General features: G+C 43.6%; 1 protein-coding gene across 1 annotated transcript; it reads right to left on the bottom strand.

The window, feature by feature from the left end:
• Positions 1-372: 372 nt before the first annotated feature.
• Positions 373-10,358, bottom strand: LOC144699555 (S-modulin-like). The gene is made up of 3 exons (XM_078570599.1): positions 9,921-10,358; positions 1,791-1,902; positions 373-723 (listed from the first exon to the last, which is right to left on the bottom strand). Exons 1-3 carry the CDS (start codon positions 10,299-10,301, stop codon positions 614-616), a joined length of 603 nt encoding a protein of 200 aa, XP_078426725.1. The 5' UTR covers positions 10,302-10,358; the 3' UTR covers positions 373-613.
• Positions 10,359-17,611: the final 7,253 nt, after the last annotated feature.

Below are 17,611 nucleotides of genomic sequence, written 5' to 3'. Positions count from 1 at the left end.
CTGCAGTCCCTGTGGTTTAGGTGCACATTCAGTGCTGTTAGGGAGGGAGTTCCAGGATTTTGATCCAGAGACACTGAAGCAACAGCGATGTATTTCCAAGTCAGGATGGTGAGTGGTTTGGAGGGGAACATCCAGGTGGTGGTGTTCCTATAGTCTGCTGCTCTTGTCCTTCCAGAGCAGTTGTGGATTTGGAAGGTTTCGCGTAATGCTAGAACACCTTTGCGTCAAACTCAAATTTATAGTCTCAGACAATTCTACACGCATAGCCATCTACCTCATCTCAATAGATTAAGATTTCACCACATCCCACAACTAGACGATTCAAAAAGAAAATCCATATAACTTCCTGTTAGTTAAGTACGACAAGCCACGTATATACTGCACAATTAAATGTAATTTATTTGAGACTCGAACATCCATAAAAGTTATACAGATTTCAGAAAATGACCTTGAGGATTAAGAGGCTCTAACCATCACTTCAGATTAGGAAAATCTCGATCAGATTCACTGTGTGTGCATTAAGCTTTATGAAATACATGTGTGTATTAAAGTGAAAGTGAGAAATGAAATATCTTGAAACAGTCTTTAGAAAAATTGCTTCCAATTTGGAAAGCTATTGCTTCTTTAGCATTCCTTTGATGTTCTGAGGTTCCAACTGTATCAGTCGGAGTATATCTTTGTTTTCAAGGGTGCCTTGAATAAACTCGCCTTCCGATAATTTATCTGTGACAAAAAGGACATTTAATTAAAAAGTGCATACATTTAAAATAAACTTTCACTTCGATATTCTTTGTACAATTTTGCCAACCTTCACTTTTTTACCTTGGTTTGTTTGGAATGTAAATTGTGAAATGGCGGTGTTTGCCTGAAGCAGTGATACTTTTTGAAATAAATGGACCATTTTTAAACAAACCAGGAAGTTTTTGAACTAAATGAATCATTTTTGAGTAAACACATTTCACCAGATACTGCATCCAGCAACTAGGTCACAAGAAAGTACTGGAAATGCACATCAGCTCACTTAGCATCAGAAAAGTAAAAGATGTGGAATTTTTTTTGATAGGAACCTCAGTTTTGTTAAACCGTTAAAGCCACATGTTATCTTTTCTTTCTCCTTCCGATGTTGACGGACCTGTTGCGCATTTCTAGCATGTGCGATTTTCGCCTTAGATTTCCAGACATGTCAGTTTTTCTTTTATCCCTAGTCAGTAAGTAGGTCTATTTTTATAACCTTGTCCTAGCAACGATCTGGTTGCTGATAGGCTTTTAAAGCTTCAAGTCAGTTATGAATGTATTAATACAGTAATCACTGTACTAAATAGCACCAGGTATTTAAGGATTATTAATTATGAATGGCAACAGGCAGATAATTGCTCTTTGTTCTGTATTTCTCTGACACCTTGACAACTTTCTTGGTGCAGATATGTACTCGTAAATATTAATTACTTAGACTCTGCTATTTATAGATACAGAGTCCATCATAAGGGTGGACTAAGGGCGCATTTGGGGAAACCACACCGGCTTTACTAATCAATTGTGACTGTCAGTCAGAGGTTCTCATTGTTGTTAATTTATTCTGCCACCACAGTTGGAGTCAGAATTATGACAGTGGCAATATCGAATTTGCAAGTGCATAACGATCATAAAATTAAAAGCTGTGTACCTCCTAATGTCAATTTATAGCAGTTTAGTTCAGGAAATACATCAGGGACCTGTGTAATAAGCAGTTTTCTCCTGCACCCCATCACCCCCCACCCCAACTCCACCCTCACCAAATGTCTCATGCTTACCATTTTCTTTCTTGCCAAAAAACACCCAGATCTTTTCAGTCCTCTTCTCTGGGGTGTTCTCATCCTCTGGCAGGGCTTTCTGTTCTTCCTCAGTTATCATTTTAAATATCGCCTTCGGGAGAATGAAAATCTAATTTCACTAAAGCGGCAATGAGTCTGGCAGATAATTACAATAATCCTGAACAGGACGCAATCATCTGTGCTTACCTCTTTACAGGTGCAGACATACAATGTTTGTTTCTCTAACTGACACAGCTAACAAGGTAAATCGAACTGTATTTACTTTAAAGCCACTTAAAGAGCTATCAATCAATGAAGGACAATAACTCAATGTTTGTTTTCAAATTATCCCTTCCTTTCCTCTTCTAAAGACCATATAGTTCCAAACATCTTCCAATACCTCATAACCATCCCCATTTTCACTCACAAGCCTGAACTGTGGGTGCCAGTGAGCAATTCAACAACATGGGCCATCACAGTTGGAATCTGCCTCGATCTTGTCTGATGTTCTCATGCACTTTCCAATGGAACTCACTGATCAGACCCAAGAACTGTTCTTGTTTTTCACTCTCTGCTGCCACCTACAGGGTGAGGAACAAAAGAACATGGGCTCAAAATCTGGTTGCATACCACCCATCTTTTTGATGCTGCGGGTGCTTTTTGAATTCAAAATGGAGTCTGCGGTGCACGCACACGCTTCTGGCACTGCCTGCACTGGATGCCATTTGGTGAGGGCGTTAGCACGGGAGCTGGGACCCTGCACTGGAGTATGCAGAGGAGGCAGATCAGCATGTCGCGCTGATTTAACTCCAGTGGTGCCATTTTCAACATGAGCACTTCAGCCAGCACCCTCTCCTAACCTCGCACAGCTGAACATGCATTCACCAGCAGGAAAGACTGTCCCCAGCACTGTTTAAAAGGATCATCAACCACTTTCAGGTTAGTTGCAGACTGACTTCTGTTGGCTGTTGCTGAGTTAGTAGAAGTGCTTGGTGGTTTTTTTTGCTGAAGTCTACAAGAGTGGTGTGGCACATGGTGAAGGCCTTCATTCTAACTTTAAGGGCTCTGCTCATGCCACCTAATCCTGCACGTGGGTGTAGCAATTTGTATCCCCCTTGGCTGCAGCAAGACATGGAGAAGGAGCAAAGGCAACAGGGGAGGACAAGATGCTCAAAGTGCGAGGAGCAGGAAGAGGGAAAGGGCCCTCAGAAGCAGGCTATGACCATACAGTGTCTTCAAGGAGCAATTATCTACCTCAACCTCAGTGATGAATTGTGTGTCAGGCATCTCCATTTCACTAAAGAGGTGCACACTGAAGTCTGCCACCTGTTGCAGTCCGAATTGCAGCCACAGAGCAGGGCAAGGATGGCATTGCCAGTTACTGTGAAGGCTACCATGCCCATGAACCTTGCTCCTCCAAGGCTGCAACAGGTGGTTTTTCCAACATTTCTCAGGTTGCTGTCCGCTGTTGTATGAGGGAAGTCACTGAGGTTCTGTGTACAAGGAGAGCTGAATACATTTCATTCTCTCTTGCCAGAGACAAACAGACAATGTGAGCATGTGTCTTTGTGAGGGTTGCAGGTGCCCCCATGGTGCAAGGTGCAATTCACTGCATACATATGATGCCGCATGTAAACTCCCTCAATGTTCAGCTGTGTGTGACCACAGTTAGTACATCATGCAGGTCTATGTATAGTGTTAAGGCAAGAGTCACAATGTCTTCATTATGCAGTGGTTGGGTCCACCATGTGTACTTAAGCCACCACAACAAATCAGAACGTTGCTTTTGAATGACAAGGGCTATCTGCCTCACAATGCTCACCAGAGCATGTCTCAAGATTCATTGTAGTTTGCTGCATACTGGACAACTTCACCATCATGAAGACACAACCCTTGTCACGGTTTATATGGTGCGCAGTTGAGGAAGAGGAGAAGGAAGAAAAGGAGGAGACAGAGGAAGAAAAGGGGCAGTCAACACATTCCATTTCTGGCTAGGCTGTCGATGATTAATCCACCCAATTGTGGTACCAGACAAGGCAAATCTAGTTCTCATTTAATACCAGGCACACCTCTTACCACCTCCCTGTCACTGATCATCAGAGCATCCTCTTGGCCACAATGCTAAGATAAAAGGCACCGTAAAACAAACATTTCAAATAGCTTTATAGATCAAGTTTTCCAAAATTCCATACAAAAGTCAACTAATTATCCTTGTGCATTCCCTTGGTGCCTATCTTCCATGTGAGTTTGCCTGTCCTAGTGTTCCTACGCAGTGCTGCTCCAGTGGCTGCAGCTTAGTTAGTGGAAGACTACTGACTTTCAATGGGACAGAGTGCAGATAGCCTTGCTGGATGACCTCAAGCAGTTCTGGCCCTTGAAAGCCCGGCATTGGGTTGCACCATTCAGCATGGGTGGCAGCAGTCTGGCCTGGCTGGTTGATGGGCAGCAGCCCTGGCAAAGCGCCAATGGCGAGAGCGTGAATGTTGCCATCCTGGGAGAGGGCAGCAGGTTTGTGCACAACAGGGCAATTGTCACTCGTAGGGTGTGCAGGATGGTGAGGAGGTTCTGGGGAGTTGGGTTGGGGGGTATGCTGGGGAGGTGAGCGTGGGAAGGCAGTGCCTTGGTAACCCTAGCAATGTGTTGGAAGGCAAATTCCTGGACTGCTGTGACTGTAGCATCTAGAAATTGCGTAGTGCCGGACTCTTTCATGCTGCTTGCCGTTAACCACACGCTGCCTGGTAGGTCTGCCAATGCACCAAGTATTTCACTGTGCATGCCCATCAGCTTTCCTCTGCATCCTGCCTCATCTGAATCCCCTGCAGCAGAACCTGAGTGCGACCACTCCCTCCATCAAGTATTTATTTTAATGCAAGGAGCCTGATGAATAGGGCAGATGAATTGAGGACACAAATTAACAAATGGAAGCATGATGTCATTGCTGTCACAGAGACATGGTTGAGAGAGGGGCAGGATTGGCAGCTCAAGATTCCAGGATATAGGGTCTTCAGGCAAGACAGGGAAGGAGGTAAAAGAGGAGGGGGTATCACAATATTGATCAAGGAATCAATGACAGCAGTAAGGAGGGATGACATCTTAGAAAGCTCCTCAAATGAAGCCATGTGGGTAGAACTTAAAAACATAAAAGGAGCACTCACATTGCTGGGAGTGTACTGTAGGCCGCCAAACAGTCAGAGAGAAATAGAAGAGCAGATGTGTAGGCAAATTTCAGAGAAGTGTAAAAATAATAGGGTAGTAATAATGGGGGATTTCAACTTCCCCAACATTAACTGGGTTAGTCGCAGTGTGATAGGTTTAGAGGGAGCAGGATTCTTAAAATGTATCTAGGAGAGCTTTTTAAGCCAGTATGTAGAAACCTGCAAGAGAGGGGTTGGTCCTGGACTTAATTTTAGGGAATGAAGCCAGAAAAGTGGTAGAGGTATCAGTGGGGGAGCATTTTGCAGATAGTGATCATAACTCCGTTAGATTCAAGGTTGTTTTGGAAAAGGACAAGGGAGGGCCAGAAATCAGAGCTCAAAATTGGGGGAAGGCCGATTTTAATAAGATCTGATATGATTTGGCCAGAGTGGACTGGGAGCAACTACTTTTAGGTAAATCTGCGTCAGAGCAGTGGGACTCATTCAAGAAGGAAATAGGGAGAGTACAGGGCCAACATATTCCAGTAAAGATAAAGGGTGGGACCAACAAATCCAGGGAACCCTGGATGTCAAGGGATATACAGGATTGGATAAAGTGGAAAAGGGAGGCTTAAGGCAGATACCGATGGCTCAAAACAGCAGAAGCCCTAGAGGAGTATAGAATGTGTCGGGGGGAAATTAAAAAGGAAATTAGGAGAGCAAAAAAGGGGCATGAGAAAACATTGGCAGGTAAAATAAAGGAAAATCCAAAGTTATTTTACAAGCACATTAAGAGTAAGAGGATAACTAAGGAAAGAGTAGGGTCCATTAAGGACCGTAGTGGTAATTTGTGTGTGGAGCCGGAAGATGTAGGTAGGGTTCTAAATGAATACTTTGTGTCAGTGTTCACAAGTGAGAGGGGTGACATGGGTATGGAAATCAGGCATAAGGACTGTGATATACTTAAAGAAATTAGCATAGAAAGGGAGGAGGTTCTAAGTGATCTGGCAGGCTTAAAAGTAGATAAATCTCCAGCCTGGATTAAATGTATCCCAGGCTGTTGAGTGAGACAAGGGAGGAGATAGCAGGGGCGCTGGCAATAATTTTCAATACCTCTCTGGCTACAGGACAGGTGCCAGAGGACTAAAGATCAGCCAATGTGGTACCGTTATTTAAGAAGGAAGGAAGGGATAAACCAGGGAACTACAGGCCAGTCTAACCTCAGTGGTGGGGAAACTATGGAAGCAATTCTGAGGGACAGAATTAATCTACTTTTGGAGAGGCAGGGATTAATGAAGGACAGTCAGCATGGTTTTGTTAAGGGGAGATCATGTCTGACCAATTTGATTGAATTTTTTGAAGAGGTGACAAGGTGTGTAGAGGGCAATGCATTTGACGTTGTCTACTTGGACTTCAGCAAAGCTTTTAATAAGGTCCCGCGTGGGAGACTGATAACAAAGGTAAGAGCCCATGGAATCCAAGGCAATTTGGTAAATTGGATCCAGAATTGGCTGAGTGGCAGGAAGCAGAGGGTGATGGTCGAGGAGTGTTTTTGTGACTGGATGCCTGTGTCCAGGGGGTTCCACAGGGATCAGTGTTGGGTCCTTTGCTGTTTGTGGTATACATAAACGATTTAGACTTGAATGTAGCAGGGTTGATCAGTAAGGTCGCGGATGACACGAAAATTGGTGGAGTTGTAAATAGTGAGGAGGGTAGCCTTATATTACAGGAGGATATAGATGGGCTGGTCAGGTGGGCTGATCAGTGGCAAATGGAATTTAATCTGGATAAGCATGAGGTGATGCACTTGGGCAGGACAAACATGGCACGGGAATACACAATGAATGGTAGGACCCTGGGAAATGCCGAGGGTCAGAGGGACCTTGGTGTGCATATCTACCAGTCCCTCAAGGTAGCAGAACAGGTAGATAAGGTGGTTAAGAAGGCATATGGGATACTTGGCTTTATTAGCCGAGGCATAGAATATAAGAGCAGGGAAGTTATGCTGGAACTGTATAAAACGCTGGTTAGGCCACAGCTAGGGTATTGCATGCAGTTCTGGAATCTACATTATAGGAAGGATGTGATTGCACTAGAGAGAGTACAGAGGAGATTTACCAGGATGTTGTCTGGGCTGGAGAGTTTTAGGTATGAGGAGAGATTGGAAAGACTGGGGTTATTTTCCCTGGAGCAGAGGAGATTGAGGGGGGACATGATTGAGGTGTATAAAATTATGAGGGGCATAGATAGGGTAGGCAGGATGGAACTTTTCCCCTTAGTGGAGGGATCAATAACCAGGGGGGCATAGATTTAAGGTAAGGGGCAGGAGGTTTAGAGGGGATGTGAGGAAGAAATTTTTCACCATAGGGTGGTGGCAATCTGGAACTCACTGCCTGAAAGGGTGGTAGAGGCAGAAACCCTCATAACATTTAAGGAGTATTTGGATGTGCATTTGTGATGCCCTGGCATACAAGGCTATGAGCCTAGTGCTGGAAAATGGCATTAGAATAGTTAGTTACTTGTTTGACTGGCACAAAAATGATGGGCTAAAGGGACTTTTTCTGTACTGTAGACCTCTCTGAGTCTATGACTCAAGCTGGCACCTGTGCCACCCTTGTCCCCTGCATTGGCTCCTCCACTTGTGAAGATCCCATCTCTAAGCTGCCCCCTAAATGTTGCACAGTGTCAGTAGCTGAGCTCATGGCTGTGAGCATCAGAGCAATTGCTTCATTGTCTTCCTAGTCTTACACTATTTGGCCTTCCAGGATTGGCAAGTTCCAGTTCTTGGTTATCTGAAAGCAGAAAGGCACAAGGGTCAGGTTGTGTTGTGGGGTGGGGGAGCGGGGGAGAATGGAAAGCAAGCGGTACATGTCTACACCATGTGCAGCTTGTAAATCAGAAGAGATTGCGGAATGAGGGAGAAGTAGGGGGTGAGAAAGAGGATTAGGTACGAGGACACTGCTGGTTCCTCTACACGGGTAAGTACATGCAAACATGCTTGTTCCCCACCTGTTAGGTACTGCTGCTTCCTCTTATGGGCCACCTTGCTCTGCAAGGGAGATGTGTGAGGGCAAGGTGATGCAATAGCTGTGAGATATGAGTTATGATTGATAGCGATTGTTGGTAGGTGAGTGAAGGGGTTTGATGAATGGAGCAATGTGTGAGGTTATTGATTCAGCTGTAGAGATTTGAAAATGATTTCTCTGACCTTGACCACGCATATGAGGACAATGAACTTGCAGCACTGCATGCAGGTCCTTTGGGCTACACTAGATGCATTGAACATGACAGCTATCTGCTCCCATTGCCTTCGCAGGGTTGACCTGGAGGGCATCCTGGGCCCCTGTGGATGGAGGGCATCTCTTGTTCTCTCTATCTCCTGTAACGAAGCCTCCAGTGCTGAATTTCAGAACCTTGGAACCTGCTAATGTTGCACCATTAGTCAGTTTCCCTCCTAGTCATATGTCTTCCCCAGCTACTTGCAAAACATGCACCAGCCAGAATGAATCTTCCTTATAAGAGGTTCAGGTTGACTTTAAAAAGTGCAGACTAGCTTTAAGTGCTGCTGGCCTCGCTCACAGGAACCTGAGCCCCTGCTGAGGCATACAGCCACCCAACAGTGCATTTAGCAGTGGGCTGCACTCAGCCATCATGCAAATCAGTAGGTAGCATGAAATTTGCATCCTGCCTGCATTGGCAAGAATGTGCATATCATGACCCCCACACTTGCTTGTGAGTGCTGTCAAATTTTGCCTCCCAGGTACTTAATTAGGCCGACTCCTGACCTCAAGATATCTTAAAGAGCTTTACAGCCAAAGAAGTTCTTCAATGTAGTCACTGTTGAAAGAAAAGACCAATTGTCACTCCCTAACTGCCAACCCCCTGTATTTTTGACAATGAATATTGCAACACAGAGTGCAATAAAATTCACTTTGAGCTTTAACATATTTACAAATTCCTGTTACAGTATAAAACACACAGAAGTCATGACAACTATTAACATAATGTTGAAATACATGAAAGAGTGACAGTGGGCAAACCACTAAGAACTGTTCCATTCTTTACTATATAAATGAAGGACTGCTACTGTGCATTTAGTCAGCCTCCATCAATCTAATAATTTCTCTGCTATTGCAATACAAATATACTTGTTCAAATTCAAAGATGACTAGATAATTTTATTTACTACGGGTGGTATATATTTAGGTATCGTTAATGTGATGTGTTTTACATTTAAATTATGACTGTGCTATAAAATCAGTGTATGAGATCCCCTGACACTATTCAAATAAGATCAGGGAATTCTCCAGTAACTGAGTTAATGGGTGGAATGTTACGCAGGTGGGATTTTACCTTCCCGCCCAAGTCAGTAGACTTTGGAATGGCGTTACCCTCACCCCCCGACCCCGCCATGACGGGGCCATAAAATTCTGCCCAATTTTTCTCCTACACCATGAAGAAAGAAATTATCTGGTTGTTCATTCATTTGCTGTTTGTGGAACCTTGCTGCAAGCACATTTTCTACTAGGTCCAGCTACATAATCGTGGCTGCACTTCAAAAGCAAAGTGCCTAAAGATGTCTTGGGCTTGTGTTACAGTGTTATGAAAATAAAAGAACTTTCAAGAATTTTTTTATAATTAATACACAATTTAAAGTTACTTCAAAGTTATAAATTAAGTTACATTATGGTAGAATGAATGATGCTGTTATTTATATTGGGAGGCCCCAGGCTGTCTCAGAGAAAGATGAAGATCTTTTTCACCAAGAGGACAAAATAAATAGAGTTAGCTCATTCATCTAAGGCTTCTTTACTGCAGTTTATGGTCACTGACTACAGAGCAAGCCTTCATTGGAAGGGTTGCCTGAAAAATATTCCCTGCAGACCAATGGTAAGTATTGAGGGGAAGAAGAGTGAAGAAAATGACATCAACATGCAAATTGAATAACATAATCTCGCGCCAATTTGTAAAGTTGACATTTGAAAATCAACTGTACCTTGACGATTTCCAGTATTTCTTCTTTGTTGATTGTGCCGTTGCCATCCACATCATAGAGAGAGAAAGCCCATTCAAGCTTCTGGGAAATCTTTCCAGAGGAGGTGAGGTGAAGGGCAATGATGTATTCCCTAAAATCCAAGGTCCCATCACTATTGGTGTCAAAACTCCTGAAGACATGTTTGGCATAAGCTTTCGGGTCTGCATCTGGGAAAAAATTAGAATAGATCTTCTCAAATTGTTCCACAGAGACCAGGCCGTTTGGGCATTCCTTCAAGAATGTCTGGTACCATACGGTGAGCTCCGCTTCCGTGTACTTGGTGTTCATTTTGAGGTCTTCCAAGATATCTTTGGATAGGGCACCACTTTTGGTGTTTCCCATTTCAAAGCACACCGGTTAGGAGAAGCAAATAACTTGAAAAGACTTCTTCTGACTCTCCCAACGCTGTACAGACTGATATCAGGTCTGTATTTATCTGAACAGATTAAGATTAATGGATTAAAGGGATTAGTCTTCATCTCCTTGCCTGACATTCACAAAGACAGCAAAATTTTTACATATAGAACAAGCTAATTAGCTAATGGAAATAACTGTGACTTAAGGCGTGAATTTTTTAAAGTATTAACAAACCATCTGCCCTTGCAGATAGTTAATTTTCTATACAGTGTTAAAGAAAACAACGCTTACTGTTATCTTATTGTCCATAGATTGTGTGAATTCACAGAGAATGGAATAACATGTTTTTTTTATTTGGTCTCAGGATGTGGGTATTCACATTTGCTGCTAATTTACATAGGATTACATAGCATATATGGCGCGGAAACAGGCCATTTCCCGAATGGTCTGTTTCCTCATTGATGCTCAACTTGAACCTTCTCTCATCTTCCCTCAACTAAATCTACCATCTATTCCCTTCTCTTTCATATGCTTGGATGGGATTACATAGGATATACAGTTATACAGGAAATATAGTTGCCCTGAGAAGGTGTGGGTCTTCTCCTTGAACCACTGCAGTTCTTGTGTTTGTATTCCCATGTTGATCCCACCCTGGATTTTGACTCAGTGACAATGTTGGAACAGTGGTACTTATCCAAGTCAGGGGATGGTGTGTGATTTACAGGGGAAACTGGAAGGTGACAATATTTCAAGATATTGCTGTTTTTGTCCATTTTACTTATTCATTTAGGAGATGTGGGCATCATTGGCAAGACCAGTATTTGTTGCCCATCCCTAACTGCCCTTGAGAAGATGTTGGTGAGCTGCCTTCATGAACTGCTGCGGTCCATGTGGTGCAGGTACACCTACAGTGCTTGTTAAGGAGGGGTGTTCCAGTGAAGGATAGTGAAGGAATGGGGATATGGCTCTAAGTGTGTGACTAGGACAGGAACTTGCAGGTGGTGGTGTCCCCAAGTGTCTGCTTCCCTTGTTCTTCTAGATGGTAGAGGTCATGGGTTTAGAAGGTGCTGTCAAAGGAATCTTGCTGAGTTGCTGCAGTCCATCCTGTAGATGATACACTCTGCAGCCAGAGTGTGTCAATGATAGAGGAAGTGAATATTTAAGGTGGTGGATGGGGTGCCAAATTAAGTGGGTTGCTTTGTCTTGGATGGTTTTAAGCTTCTTGAGTGTTGTTGGAGCTGCACTCATCTATCACACGCCTGACTTGTGCCATGTAGGTGATGGACAGGCTTCAGGGAGTCAGGAAGTGAGTTATTCTCCACTGAATTCCCTGCCACTGGCCTGTTCTTGCAGCCACAGCATTTATATGGCTGGTCCAGTTAAGTTTCTACTCAATGGTAACCCCTAGCATGCTGATGGTTGGGGATTCAGCCGTAGTAATGCCATTGAACAGCCATGGCTCTGTTGGCAGCACACCCACCTGTGAATCACAGGTTTTGGGTTCAAGTCCCACTCCAGGGACCGAATGCAAAAAATCAAGGCTAACACTTCAGTGCAGTACTGAGGGAGCACTGCACTATCAGAGATGCTATCTTCTAGATGAGATATTAAACCAAGGCCTCATCTGCCTGATGAGGTGCATGTAAAAGATACCAAGGTACAAATACAAAGAAAAGCAGGGGAATTATCCCCGGTGTCCTTGCCAATATTTATCCCTCAATCAGCATCATAAGAACAGATTATCTGATCATTATCACATTGTTCTTGTGGGAGAGTTTGCTGAATGCAAATTAGCTGATGCTAATTACAACAGTGACTACACTTCAAAACAAAACCTCATTGGTTGTAAAGCACTTTGAGATACCTGGTGGTGGTAAAAAGCACTCTATAAATTCAAGTATTTTCTTTTGAATATCAAGGGGCGATGCTTAGATTCTCTCTTGCTGTGGGTGGCCATTGCCTGGCACTTGTTTGGCATGAATGTTATTTGCCATTGATTAGTCCAAGTCTGAATGTTGCCCAGGTCTTGCTGCATGTGGGCACAGATTGCTTCAGTATCTGAGGAGTTGTGAACAGCACTGAACACTGCGCAATCATCAGTGAATATCCACACTTCTGTACTTATGTTGGAGGGAAGGTCATTGATGAAGCAGCTGCAGACGGTTGGGCTGAGGACACTGCCCTGAGGAAGCCATGTAGTGATGTCCCGTGGCTCAGATGATTGGTCTCCAACAACCACAACCATCCTTCTTTGTGCTAGGTATGACTCCAATCAGTGGAGGGCTTTCCCCTGATTCCCAATGACTTTGATTTTTCTAGGGTTCCTTTATGGCACACATGGTCAAATGCTGCCTCGATAATAAGGGCAGTCATTCTCACCTCATCTCTTGAATTCAGCTCTGTATCCATGTTTAGACCAAGGCTGTAGTGAGGTCAGGAACTGAACAGTCATGATGGAACTCAAAATGAGCGTCTTGGTGGGAGAGATTACAGGGAGGGAGCTGGTACTGAAAGTACTTCACACAGCTTTGTTAATTGTAAACTTCTTTTCACTGTATATGATCCAGATTTCTCTGTTTGGAGAAAGAAAATTACAATTCAACCTGATATATTGTCAAGTTCACTTATACAGAAAGTCAATAGAAACAATTACCTCAAATGTTCAGCAGCAGCACTATTTCAGTCAGACAAAAATCTAGCATTAAATTACTGACATTCATTTCCGCACTACTTTGATACATAGACCACTTTTCCACTGTTTGTGTTGAAAGAAATTTATATGAACCTGCCAAATGAAAACCTAAAAAAGGAAATAAATTATCCTTAAATCTTAAATCAGATTTTTTTTATTCTGTCATGGATGTGAACATAGCTGGCTAGGCCAGCATTTTTGTTGCCCATCCCTAATTGCCCTGGAGAAGGTGGTGGTGAGCCACCTTCTTGAACTGCTGCAGTCCATGTGCTGTAGGTAGACCCACAGTGCTGTTGGGGAGGGAGTTCCAGGGTTTTGATCCAGCGACAGTGAAGAGATGGCGACATAGTTCCAAGGCAGAATGTGGCTTGGAGGGGAACTTGCAGATGGTGGTGTTCCCATGCATCTGTTGCCTTTGTCCTTCTAGGTGGTAGAGGTTGTGGGTTTGTTAGGTGCACGTCTGACTTTTCACGCGCCAAATGTCGAAATTATTTGTCAAAAGGGTGAATCAGTGCATCCCAATTCAAGGCCCAGCAGTAATGCAGGGTAGCATTAGAAATGTGAAATGTATCAAGTCATGTGAGAATACACGTTTTTTAAAACCCGGATTAGAGGAAGTTTTCTGGTTAAACAGATAACACACACTCAAAACTGTAAAATTTCAGTGCTCTCCTGGCCATCTCCTATTTCGAGGATGATTTTTTAGGCCCCAGTGGGGGTGGGCACAGAATTTCATGCTGCCATCTAGCGTACTGGTTCCCCATTTTCTGGGCAGCGGGATGGGAGGGTGGAGGGGCAACAGGGCTACCCGCTCTCAAGCAGCAGGTAGCCTATTGACCTTATTAAGAGCCTATTAAGGCCTAATGTCAGAGGCCAACTGGAATTTTCCAGTCACTCCCTAGGAACTGAAGTCTTCGTGGAACAGTGTAGCTGCTTGGAGGTGGCCTTCCCTCTCCAGGCAGGCTTAAAGGCCCTCCCCACATGCCTGGCTCCAGCTACAGCTGTAGGCTATCCAATGATCCAATGTAGGCTGCTCAGTTGTAATGTTTATTTTGAGTTTTAAAAGATTGGTGAGAGGTCACCTCCATCTTAAGGCCCCCTCCCTCTCAGTTACCTTGAAAGGCCTGCTTCCGCTCCGTCTGAGCTGAAGGGCCTCATATTGGCCCTCCAGTTTCGAGAGCCCACCCACCATCCTTAATTGGACAGCTAGCTCACTCTCTGGCCACAAATTGGCCGATTTGGGGAAAAGCACAACCAAATGACTATCCCCTCCACTGTGCAGGCTTTTGACCCCCTCTTTGAGCCTGATGACAGGATCCTGAAGCCAACGGGGAAAATCCTGTCCCTGGCCTTATTAAAATCTCTATTGCCCCAAGTTCCATCATGTCCGCATTCGCAACCTCATCGGCTCCATGTCCAGCAATGCCTTGATTTTAAAATTCTTAATGTTGTTTTCGTATCCCTTCATGGTCTCTCCCCTTCCTATCTAGGCTCACAACACTTTGAAGTCTCTGTGTTCCTCTAACTCTGGCCTCTTGCGCATCCCCAATTATCATTACTCCACTGTTGGCAGGTGTGCCTTCAGCCTCAGGCAATTCCCTCTGTAAGCCTCTCTGCTCTCTACAAATCTCTTACCTCCTTCGTGCCCACCCTTAAAACCAACCTCTCGGACCAAGTTTCTGGTCACCTGTCCCAGTATCCCCTTATATGGGTCAGTATCAAGTTTTATTTGATAATGTTCCATTGAAGCACCTTGGGATGATTTACGATATTAAAGGCACTTCATAAATGCAAGTTGTTGTGTCTATATGACAACAATTTCAAATTGGATCCACACTGGCCATCCAGCCAACTGAGCCAACCCGCCTCACTGAGGCATATTCAATATTAAATAGAAAAGATAGGTCAGGTAAAGCCGGGAAATAATTTTCAAGTAAATCAGGTCAGTAGTAGCAGAGGATACAAATTCAGAAGTAAATTTAGAAGCAATGTTAGGATAAGCTTCTTAACTCAAAGGCTATTTAGTATAATCTAATAGGTAGCACAAGACAGCGACATTGGGGGCATTCAAAACATGGATTGAAGGTAGGGTGAAAGAGTTAAGCTTTTGAAGAATAAGGTACAACATGCCTTTTCTCATTTTTATATAACGAGTGATGGTAGATGAACCTCAATTTCACTGATAATTCTTCAGTGAGATCAGAACACACACAGTTGGCTCTGTGGAAGCTCAAGCCCAGGTTTTCAGGTTGCTTTCAGCTCAATCGAATATGCTTTGAACTTCTACAACCTTTTAATGATTGCTTATTATTGACTTACTGCCAAAAGAAAACAATGTTGCATGATGTGTATTTTAAAGCAGTATAAGCCTTGACTAAATCCAGAGAACACCCTCTTCAAGTTAAATTGGATTTGTCCAGACATGACTGTGTGCAATGAATTAAGAATCAGTGGGAGGACTAGGCCTTGGACAGCATCCTGCTTGACATCAGTCTTAAACAGTCCCATCTCTGGGTTGGAAAACTGATCAAAGCAACACTCTTCTGGTAATGATGTACTTGTCATAACTTTTTATTTACAAAAATGCAACAAGCTGAACACACATTGAAAGATATCATGGTGTCATTCATGACTGACTCCATCCTGGTGAAAATGGGGCATGATTCTGATGTCTTTTTTCCATTCCTCCTATCAAAAACAGTTCATTATGAAGGTGTCTACCTTTTAAATATTACTCCAAATACACCCAGTCTGACAGTGAGTCCTTCAGGAAATGTACATTCAGTCTGACAGTGAGTCCTTCAGGAAATGTACATTTATTTAGTGGACCTCAGTCATTGTTGGGGTTGGGGGGGGGGGGGGGGGGGGGGGGGGGGCAGGCATATGGGAGGGCAAATCTGAGGTTCCAAAAGGAAATATGGAGGGAAAAACAATCAGAGAACCAGTTAGTAACCCCACGCTTGTCTCTGCACAGTGTGCAGCAGCTGTCTGAAAATGGCATCAGCTCAGTCCTGGAAACAGTTGCATTGTGGTTGGGGAGTGTTGATTCACACAAAAGAATATTAAAAATGTTTTGCTTTTGTTGCAATGTTTTGCTTTTATCCTAGTTGTAAAAACCCATCTGATTCACTAGCGTCCTTTAGGGAAGGAAATCTGCCATCCTTACCTGGTCTGGCCTACATGTGACTCCAGACTCACAACAATGTAGGTGACTCTTAACTGCCCTCTGAAATAGCCTAGCAAGCCACTTAGTTCAAGGGCAATTTAGGGATGGGCAACGAATGCTGACCTTGCTTGCAATGCCCACATCCCATGAAAGAATAAATAAAAAAGGCCTCAGATTTAAAACTCTAATTCTTGCATTCTCTCCTTGCTATATCTATAACCTCCTTCAGCCCTACAACCCCCTGACCCCACAATAAACCCTCCATCCCTCTTAGTCTGACATCTTATGCTTCCACATCTCTCCGGTCATCCCACCATTGGCTGCCATGCCTCCAGCTGTCTAGACACCATGCCTGGGAGTGCCTTATCAAAACTTCACTATCTACCTCGCCTCCTCTCGTGCCATCTTTAAAATTCATATTTTTCCCCAAGCTTTTGGTCCTCCGCTTCTAATCTCTCCTTCCTTGGCACAATGTTTATGATTTCCTTATGCCTCTACTGAACGTCTCTGTCATGTCTCTCCACCTTAAAAGTGCTGTGTATATGCAAGGCATTGTTGCCGTCTCTTAGATCGCAGAAGCGGCAATAAGAAGTGATGTCAAGTTATTCCACAGCATTTTCAGTGTTGAGGCTAATCTATTATCTCTAATCCATCAATGTAATTAGATTCTTAAGTAGAGTGTCCTGGAATATTTGTTTTTCCTACATCCAAAAATATATCAAAATTGCTACTGGTCAATAACCAGGTGATGTGCATGTTGCTGAACAATAACTTTGTTAACAGCAACTCTGCAGTTGGGGCTGGCTGACGTCACGACAAAACAGATTCACTAGGATGATCCCATTAACTGAGAGGATATACCTATCAACAAAAGATTGAATGGCTGGGGCTTTCCCCTTTAGAAAACAGAAGGACGCGTGGCCTGATAGAGGTCTTTAAGATTATGAAAGGATTTGATAGGATAGACATAGAGATGTTCCCACTTATCAGGAAGTCTAAAACCAAGGACCAGAGATATGAGATAAATAAATCCAATTGGAAAAAACCACTGTTAGAAGAGGATAATAAATCTCTTGGAATATTTGTGTTTGTCTTGTAGCTCCACAGTGACCTGCAACAAAAGCAGTAGCAGTGAAGTGTGACGAAACTATGAGAGGGATGATGGTGAAAGGACTTATGGAGATGGGGACTCAGCTCAAAGCAGTTTCATAACTTACCAACCAGCATTTACTATTGTTCGGACATGTCAAAGAAGCTTATCCCTCTTGTAGTCCCTATGTGTTTGCTATGGACTCCTGTGTGCTGCACCTCCCTGCCTCTGCCTTCTCTGTTGCTCCTCTCTTCACACCTTCCCTCTCTCTCCAATGGAAGATACTGATCTGTGACCAACTGCCTGTTGCCAGTGTGGTGGTTGTTGGTCCTCTTGGTCCTAACCTG

Source organism: Cetorhinus maximus, chromosome 24 (assembly GCF_964194155.1).
Source record: "Cetorhinus maximus chromosome 24, sCetMax3.hap1.1, whole genome shotgun sequence".
In the NCBI taxonomy this organism is placed as follows: Eukaryota; Metazoa; Chordata; class Chondrichthyes; order Lamniformes; family Cetorhinidae; genus Cetorhinus; species Cetorhinus maximus.
This window is presented reverse-complemented; position numbering and strand designations above follow the sequence as displayed.